Source organism: Apis dorsata, unplaced genomic scaffold (assembly GCF_000469605.1).
Source record: "Apis dorsata unplaced genomic scaffold, Apis dorsata 1.3 scaffold_249, whole genome shotgun sequence".
Classification (NCBI taxonomy): domain Eukaryota; kingdom Metazoa; phylum Arthropoda; class Insecta; order Hymenoptera; family Apidae; genus Apis; species Apis dorsata.
In genome coordinates, this window is record NW_006263528.1 from 383,584 (window position 1) to 393,132 (window position 9,549).

Here is a 9,549-nt window from a genome sequence, read left to right on the forward strand (position 1 = left end):
AGCAATGGAATTTATATGCTAAATAAAAATTCTTAATACATGAAACTTATGATTCTTAATAGTATTTTAATGAGATTCAATACAAATATTTTTATGACAAAATTAAAAATACTTACTGATTAATTAATAAAATTTGTATTAAATTATATTTTATATAATATATATATGTTATATAAAAATTTAAAGAACATTTTAATGCTTTGTTATTTTTGAACAAGTAAGATTTAATATAATTAATATTCAATTATATTGAATGTTTTATAATTAAGTTTCATGTAAATTAAATCTTTTATTATTTAACTTTTTCTTTAATATATATTCTAAATAAAATATTTAAAATTTAAATGAATTATTTAATTATATTATTAATTTATTCAATAAAATTAAAAAAAGAAATATTTATTACAATAACTTATTAAACTTTCATATAAAAAAGACACATGTTCCAATAAGGTTAGAAAATTGATTTGCTATTATTATTTCTATTTTATATTTATAATACTATCATAATGATGAATTATGTAAGAAAGCTTAACTTAACTTACGCTTTATTTATTATATACATATCATATAACATGTATATAATATTAGATTTTTTTTATATTTATCAAATGTTTATATAATGATGAAACGAATAAAAAAAATTCAATACCTTTGCGACGAGTTGTTGACCAGAATGTACATCGACGCATCGGTATAGAGCGCTCCCCTCGGCTGGTCCAAGAAGTAGGTACCGATCGCCAAGTATGGTGGGTCCATGATGATCGGTAGGCAATGGTTCATAACTAGGGAAGACAACTGCTGGCACCGAGTTCGTCTCGTCATTCGTCGGCTGTTGACTGATGTCCTGATTATTGTTCGGGCAGACCAGGAACTTTCCATTGTTGGTTCGAGCCACTTGTAGATGAATAGAATGCTGTCTGACAGCGGCTGTCACTCTCATATTGTGCTGTTTTCACACACGCACTGTTTTACACTCGCGACACTATTGCCTCCCTGGTATCTTCTTTCTTCAAAAATCGTTTATTTTAACAAAACGAAGCACGTATTTTTTATTGAAGTTCAATCGAATTTTATAATTATTCGTAATTATTGTCAGTGGACCGTTAAAGCAGAAAAGCCTTTTGAACACACTTCACGTCACAAGATTACCGAACCGGGTAGCTGCGACAATTATTGATTATAACGGACCGATTTTAACGCTTTTAAGCTCTATCGGTATAAACACGTGTATAGCTACAAATTAATTATTAGATAAGAATATCACTTGTGCTTGGGCCCATGCAGCGTTGCTTCGTGCTACAGCTGGGTCCTTGGACGGAGATCTTCGTGGGTGACAATTGGTCACTTTTAACGAAAAAGCTCTGTAACAAATAAAAATGAAATTGTTTTATATAATATAATATAATATTTAAAATCCGAATGAAATATAAAACAGATAACAATTCATCAATAAACCTTTAAACCTATTTGCATAAATTTAAGAATGTAAAATTATACATTGTTAATTAAATCAAATTATATGTATTCATAATAGGGTTTGAACGACAAGGATTTCGTTCATTACCTCTATGTGATTCACGGACAATTTCAAAAGACGTTTCGACACTCGTCCTGCCTTGTGCGCAATTTCTATAGAGAAGGGGACCACTGTAAGGTCAGGGATATCGCTGTAAGGCGGTCGTTGCGCTGTAATGTTCTATCCAACCAAAGAAGTCGAGTCACAGAAAAATTATAAAACGTGATGCAAGAAAATCTTGAGGGCATTATTAATGTTGTTAATAGTATAACGAATTTTTATGAATTCTCCTTTTCTCTGAATTTACACCTTGTTATGCAGAATAAATTTGCATATCACTTATTTTCATTCATATTATATACATTTCGATAATTATTATTTCAATATCATATGAATTTTTTAGATCGTTATATAGATCGTGTTTTTTTGATAACTTAGGTTATGTGATCTCTTCTGAACACAATATGTCGAAAATATGCATACAACAATTTTATTGCAAAAAATTATAAAATAATTGTAAAATATGTTTTCACAAATAATTGTAATTTCAAAAAGTAACCTTTTATATTCAATTTTCATTTATGATTATTAAAATTCGATATATAAATTCAATATAATTCTTGATTATGAATTATATAGTTTGAAATTAAAAACGAATTAGAAAAATTATGTATTTACGTTTGTTTCTTAGGATATTATCAGTTTCGTTTTAATTTTAATTTAAAAACATTTTCAGATAATATTAATAAATCAAAGTAGTCAATCTTAAAAAAAGAAAAAATCTATACCGGTAATCAGAAATTCGAATTTCAGAACTTACTCGATCATTCGATTTTATCATTGTGAATTCCGACTATCGATATTCGCGAAATCGCGTCATTACGATATCGCACTTGCGCAAAACTCTTACCGTTCCAAAGATCAGGGATGCGAATACGAGAGTAAGTACACGTCTCGCCCCCTAGTTTTGTCTTTAGAAAATTGTCAATCGTGATTTTTATTCATTTTTTCTGTTCAATAATTTTTTTTATTACAATTAAATTTTATTTTAAAACACAATTTTTGATTGATTTCTATATTTTTTGATATAATACTTCATGTATAACATCCAAAAATATATCGAGTTTCATAAAAAATTTTTAATACAAACCTAACCTAACTTAACTGAATTAACTAAACTTAGCTGTAATTACATTTATAGTTCTATTTAATAAATATTATTTTCTTTTTAAAATTTTCGATAATAAAAGTTAAAATTTTTTAAATCTTATTATTCAAATACTCTCAAAAAATATAAGAATTGATTAAAAAATATATTTTTGAAATAAGTTAAACTAATAATTTTCTATTTTCGATTATTCGAACATTTAGAATTGAAAAATCAGTAATGTAACGAAAGATGATGAGGCCCTGTGCTGGAACTTGTAAATGTCTCCCATGTTCAAGTTTATTGAATGAACGAAAATCTGACGAAATAGCGAGTTCGATATTAGTAAAGGATTGCGTCCACACGGTAGCGCGTGTCGAAACGCATATATATGTTCGCACATACACTATCAAGCAGATAGCAGATATCCTTCGGTAAGGTCAAAATGGCGGAGTTCCACAGTTGTCACGGCGATATTGCGGGCACCGGTTGCATTAATAGCGCGCGAGAACGTGACGCAATACCGCGAAATAAATTGCCTAATACGTCCGCTCACGTATGTCTATGACTTTACGTGGATGGATTATACCGGCGTTTATGATTTTCGACATAAGAGGAAAAAAGTAAATGACAACAAATTGTAGCTTTTCATCATTTTTTTTGGTGAAATTAAGAAAATTTGTTCGAATATCAAAATATTAAACCAAACATTATGAAATTTTCACGATAATTTTCAAGATAAACGAATACCAATAGATATTGATTATTAATTTCAACAAATAAAAGATCCGATAGAAAAGCTAGCAAGGAGTATACACTAATATCAGGGCAAGCGCACCGAAGTAAATATACGATAGAACGAAGAAACTGACATCGATCCAGTACGCGTCGGTAATAATCACTGCACTTTGCACTGTTCTCACGCGAAACTGATACGCAAAATATATGCATTCGCGCACTCACTTCATAATGGTTTTTCTTTTTTCTGTCTAAATAACCTTATTTGAGTTTAAAACAGCAGATGAACACATGTTACCTTTGTATGTTCTTCCTGTTGTCGCCGTACGTTCCTGAACGGGAGGCTGGGATGAAGAAACAGTCAGATGTAATTTGAGTTTCTCCCAAAGACGTTGTTGATAAACCGCCGTCTGTTCGAAAAGCGAAGCCCCAGTTTCGATTGGGCGTATTGGTTTTTCGAATAGCGCGCGCTTCGGATAAAACCTGGTCTTCTTCCTGTTGGCTCTACCTAGATGATGTATCGGTAGTAGTGGTTTTTCTGTTCACGGTTCTCGTAATTCGTCTTCCGTCTAGCCGTCGTTGTTATTGTTTCTCTTTCGTCACTCACTACGAGGACTAGATAATTCGAAAGAAACAAAGAAACTTGAAGAGCTGAGCGGTTACGAACGAGGGAAACTGTGCGGTAAGATTTGTATCCCGCGCAACGGACGGTCCAACGTTTTGGGCCGGCCCTCCGCTCAGAAACGACGGCGGCAGCAGAACGAACAAGCACAAACCAATCGTGCCATTGTGCAGCAAACGACTGAAGCTACGGTCGCCGCCTTGGTTTAACCCAACAGAATCGGTAAATACGTTGTGGGGAGTGGGAAATAAACGCGCATGCGTGTTTCACGGATTTTCAGTACCGGCTCAAGAATATCGTATTATAATGTATCCTCGTGTTTTTCGTGCTTAAAAATGTGATTAAAATTTAAAAGACAAATTACACAAAGAAAAGATCCTTTTGTTTCAAATTTCCTGTGGTAAGATATTTCTTTTTATTCTTAATTATCTAATAATAATATTAAAAAAAATTATATATTCATATATATATATATTCGAATATATATATACATACATATTCTATACATGACAAAAAGAATTATTTTTTTTTATTATATATATGAAAAGTATATTAATATTTCTTTTCATTTTCTCTGCCAAAAAAATATATTTATTGTAATTTTGAATAAGAATAAGAATATAATTTTTCTGTCATATCAGTCATATGATTTATTATTAATGATTCAGCATTTTAATATCTAACTTTTACTTGTCTTGTAATACGTTCTTGATTTACATTTAATCTACATTAATGATGCAATATACAGAAAAATTACAGATTGTAGAAAAGATAAAATACGGTATTGATAAGTTCCTGAAGAATATGTATCAAAAAAAGGGCCTTGAGAGTTAAAGATGCGCTACTGGCCACATCAGTGCGTACGTGGGCATCCGAAACCTCGACACGCGGTTATACATGTAAATTTTTTGTACATTTACAACAAATTATTCAAGACACTAATTACTTCTATATTAACTTATACGCTATATTATGAATTACATATGTATATTGAAATTTATTATTGGAATTTTCCACTTTTTTGAAATGAATTATAACTGAACTATAGTATAGAAATAAATAGTATACTTACTGTGTAATAATAATTGTTGAACAAATATAATATAAGTGATTATTATAAATTCCATATTAAATTCTTTTTTTAATTAAAAAGCAAAATTGATAGATTCTTTCAAGGCGTTGTTTCGAATAAATGATGTGCCCTTGACCTACCTTAACGTTTCTTAGCAACCGCGGGAGGCACGCTTAAACAATCGGTGGCAACTAAGGGCACGTAACCTCACCCACATACATCTGCTATGACCGTGAGAAATCGTATCATCATTACACATATTTTTTGTCACAAAGAAATAGAAGCATGGCGTTGTTCTTGGGTCATTTCTTGAAATACATTCAGTTTTGCGGTTTTTCTCTTTTATTATTAGATGTGAATAAAAGATTTTAAATGTGAAGGTAATCTGATTGAGTAATCATGTTATTTAACAGTTTATATTTTTTTTTATTATAAAGTAAAAAATTTCATTATTCTCGAATAAATATAATTATTTAAATTACTTTAGATAATTTTATTTATTAATTCACTTATTTTTTTCTATTTGATCATCGCGTTTTTCTCAAGCAACATTGAAAATTTTTTAAGAATATTTTTACTTCAAAAATTTTTATAGCTAAATAACATACAGATATTTTTTTTATTTTGTATCAATTTAAAAATATTTTTTTTTAATCAAATTCAATTTAATTTATCGAAAAATTAAATTGAAATAAAAATTAAAAAGAAAAAATAAATTACATATTTATTAATATTAAAAATTTTTTATAATATATATGTAAATATTCAAGATATACAAACTACATAATATTTATGTATTTATGTATATCAATCGACTATTAAAATATTCTGATCCTTTCGCTTAGAAGAAATATGCTGTGTTATAATATCCAGGAAAATATTTATTATAAAATATATTTGCATTTATATATTATACATGTTTGAAAAGATACTATATGGCTTGCATAGATCACGACTGGAGCAAGAGTAGGCCTTCGAATTTCCAAACAAGCTCGGCTTCAGACCGGATATTGGCCAACTTAATGCTTTTTTTTTTTAACATACTCGATTCTGCTTATACGTATATGTGGGTGCCAATTGCTTGATTTCGTAGCTCGATGATTCAAGCTGACACATGTCGAAAATGATGGTTCGATATGTTCCGGAAAGGACAGATCTTAATGAATATGTTAATTATCCGATAATTTTTTATTAAAGACAATTTAACTTTACGTTCAAACTTTTTTCAATCGTGAAAAGATATTTTTTTTTAATCAATTGAGAGATTGAAAAAAATGGTATATATATATATTTTTTTCAAAGATGAGACAAGTAAAAAGAATGATACGGCACGATAATATTTGTTTAGAAAATTTTTCTTATTCTTCACGAATAAAAATATTTTAAAAAATAACTTTCATGAAAATGAATATTCTACGAATAAGAAAAGAAAAATTGAACGAATATATTTACACTATAAAATAGTGTCGTTACATACATTTTCTCTTATCGATGTTTTATATCTTTTCGTTTACGTATCTTCCAATCGAATGCAATTCATTTCGATAAAAACATTGTAAGAGAGTGATAATCATCTTTCGTTCGTCTTTCGTCAGACTTCGTGAATTTTTCCACATGATGATTCAGATTGGACGAGCATTGATCTATATATTTATGTATTTATGAATTGAAAGGCCGTTTTATATTATAATTAAATCCTGATTAAAAATTGGCATTGAATCCTCGAATAATTGGAATTTTGTAAATGAAAGAAAACAATCGTAATTGTCGTCACAATTTTTTAATTTTATCATGAACATAAAAACTATAATAACGATTGTTTGATAGATTGTATTGATATGTATATAATATAATTCTTGTAATAATAAAATATAATAGTACGATAAGTAATAAACAAATAAAACAAAGTTATAACAAGTGTGTACGTAATTTCCAAGTCACATGGCGTTATAGAGTATTAAAACTTATCGTTAGAAACAGAGAAAGAAATCTGTATTGTTTCGCTGTAAACGTGTCTTATACCACGTATACTGTTTTCGATCTATTGAAGTTTTTAAAAAACTTCTTTTAAAAAACTTGTTTTAAAAAACTTTTATAAAAATTCGTATATTATGAAATAGAAACGTGATAGAAATAATAATATAAAAAATTTAAATCGAAATTTTGAAACAAAATCGATTCTTCGATCTCTCTTAAATTTTTCTCTGTTGGATATGTTTGATCAGATCATCATCTTCTGTTTAATTTGTTCGACATTCCTTTCGACAGATTAGCATTTCTGTTTCACTCGTTTTTTAAAACATATATCACGCGACACGCGACTCTTAATGTAAATTTGGATTTCATCTTTACCAGTTAAAGTGTTAATCACGGTTAATTCCTTTTTCTGAATTTCAAGTGACGGCATCGGTATTTTCTTTTTAATTTCGTTGGATATTGTCATTATGAAATTACATTATTTAAAATGTTTTCAAGGCCATTAAAGAATATTTATCACCAACGAAATTTTGGATTGAAACATTGTTCCTTTTTCGTTCCTATTATTTTCGAGGATCATAATCTTTTGATCTTGAGATGATTTTGATCTCTTTCACGATCTATTTTCGCTCGACACGAGATTTCGATCGTTATCGTTCTCTAATGTTATTCTTGATTTCCGGCTATTTATTTCAAACGTACGTAGTAAACACACTTTTGCGCTTTCGTTCTCTTATCATTAGTTCCCTTATCTGTTATCTGTTATCGTCACTTTTCCGAAAATATTTCGCGATACATATTGTTTTGTTGGCCAGATTGGTAGAGCGCATGATTTCGTTAATGCCAATTTGAAAATTGAAAGTTTTATTCCAAGAACAATGATATTATTCCCAATGATGAATCGCGAACGGAAGTGATGATAAAACGGATATTAATTTTGTATCAGACAGACAGATTTTTAAAATAAAACGGATATTAGTGGAAAGCCATTGACCAACATGATTGTGAAAACGCTATATTTGAATCGAACGTACATAACATATAGTATATTCGGCGTCCGACCTTCGCTTCTTGACGATGTATCTTTCCTTTGTTCGTTTTTCTTTTCTTCCTCTTTTTATTCTCGATATAATATATCAACTTTGTTAAAAAAAATATTCGATAAATATAGTTCATGAAGATTTTACGTTTCTCATTCTCATATTTTTCTAACTATATTTATTTAGATTTCAATTATTTAGCATTATTGATGAATAGATGAGAATCGAATAATAAGTATCTTGACACAATCGTTCGAAATGAAAAACTCCATCTTTTTTTTCAAAGATTAATAATGTTAACCCGGTCGCAGAAGTATATTTGAGATAGATGCGAGGTTATTTTGAAACTGATAATTGTTGACAGATGGAAAAAAATATTAGCCGGGAATACGTGATGCGCGTCATGCCGAAACAATTTTGTGTTTTATCTTCGCTCATTATTGTGTACACGCGTTTTGTCAAAAAATTTTCACTGCGATTCTATTATCCAGCTTACTTATTCATTGAAAATTATGATGACTTATTCTTCGAAAACAATAAGGCATATTTCCTCGTTCGATGATTCAAAAATTAGTCAAATTTTCTAAAATGGTTTGCGCAAGATGAGATTTCCGGTATCGCATAGGATGTATCTGTCTAGACACAGTTTGTTGTATTTATGATATATCTTGGGCCTTCTTGCACGATAATTATTAGTAATGATTTGTAAGATTTCAATAATAATTACGTGCGAGTGCCTTTTGTGAGATTTGTCTAACATGGAATATTACTATAAGATAGATAAGAGAAGTTGATAATCGAAGATTTTAAAAGATTTTTGAAATCCATGAATTGAAATAGAATGATAAATATTTACCCGCGTTTGATGTAAAATTGAACTCGCGTTGAATGTTGCTAAAGATATTTTATGAGAAATTGCATTTCGAGAATGATGTCATGTACGAATGAATGTATCTTCATTTTTAATTTAAAAAGTTTGGCGAGAAAACTAAACTTCACTTATTTTTTCTTCTATTATTTTAAAGATAACGAATATATCTAATCTAATGACAAAATAATAGTTTCTTTCTCTTGAATCGGTGCTTGTTATAATTTCAAAAATCGAGAATTTCGCGTCTTTTCGCATATCCCTTTGCAATGGATCGCATAAACGTCCGTTCGATCTTCAGCACAAGCATTCTCATGGTAAACGAGCCGGACGTACGATTATGTTCACGGCCGAAACTATTTTTGCGGATGCCTCACGAGACGGACCGATGCGGAGGAAAAAGTAATGACGTAGGCAATCGTTGTTAAAAATTGTTACTTCCGGCGATTACCGTCTCGTGAGCTTTTGTTGTTCTGAACTTTCATAAATAGTACGTGACTAACGAATATTTTGCATCTGTTTTCGTTAAAGTTAAAAAAAAAAAAAAAAAAAAAAAAAAAAAAAAA

At 29.6% G+C, this 9,549-nt stretch overlaps 2 protein-coding genes across 4 annotated transcripts in view; one reads left to right on the forward strand and one right to left on the reverse strand.

The window, feature by feature from the left end:
* The window catches only part of LOC102680710 (tribbles homolog 2), a 21,049-nt gene extending 16,823 nt beyond the window's left edge, over nt 1-4,226 (reverse strand). The window contains exons 1-2 of the mRNA XM_006616122.1: nt 3,703-4,226; nt 653-1,364 (exon numbers count right to left, since the gene is read on the reverse strand). Coding sequence (XP_006616185.1) covers nt 653-943 — 291 coding nt within the window. The 5' untranslated portion in view covers nt 944-1,364; nt 3,703-4,226. The remainder of the gene's footprint in view (nt 1-652; nt 1,365-3,702) is intronic.
* The window catches only part of LOC102680051 (probable RNA methyltransferase CG11342), a 36,485-nt gene continuing 29,838 nt past the window's right edge, over nt 2,903-9,549 (forward strand). The window contains exons 1-2 of one of the 3 annotated variants that reach the window (XM_031510646.1): nt 2,904-3,557; nt 4,307-4,426. Coding sequence is in view for 1 of the 3 variants with exons in the window: in XM_006616116.2 (XP_006616179.1) it covers nt 3,225-3,289 (65 nt within the window). In the remaining 2 variants the exon portion in view is untranslated. Of the gene's footprint in view, nt 3,558-4,306; nt 4,427-9,549 lie in introns of all 3 variants that reach the window. The other 2 variants (XM_006616116.2, XM_006616120.2) reach the window with 2 other exon arrangements.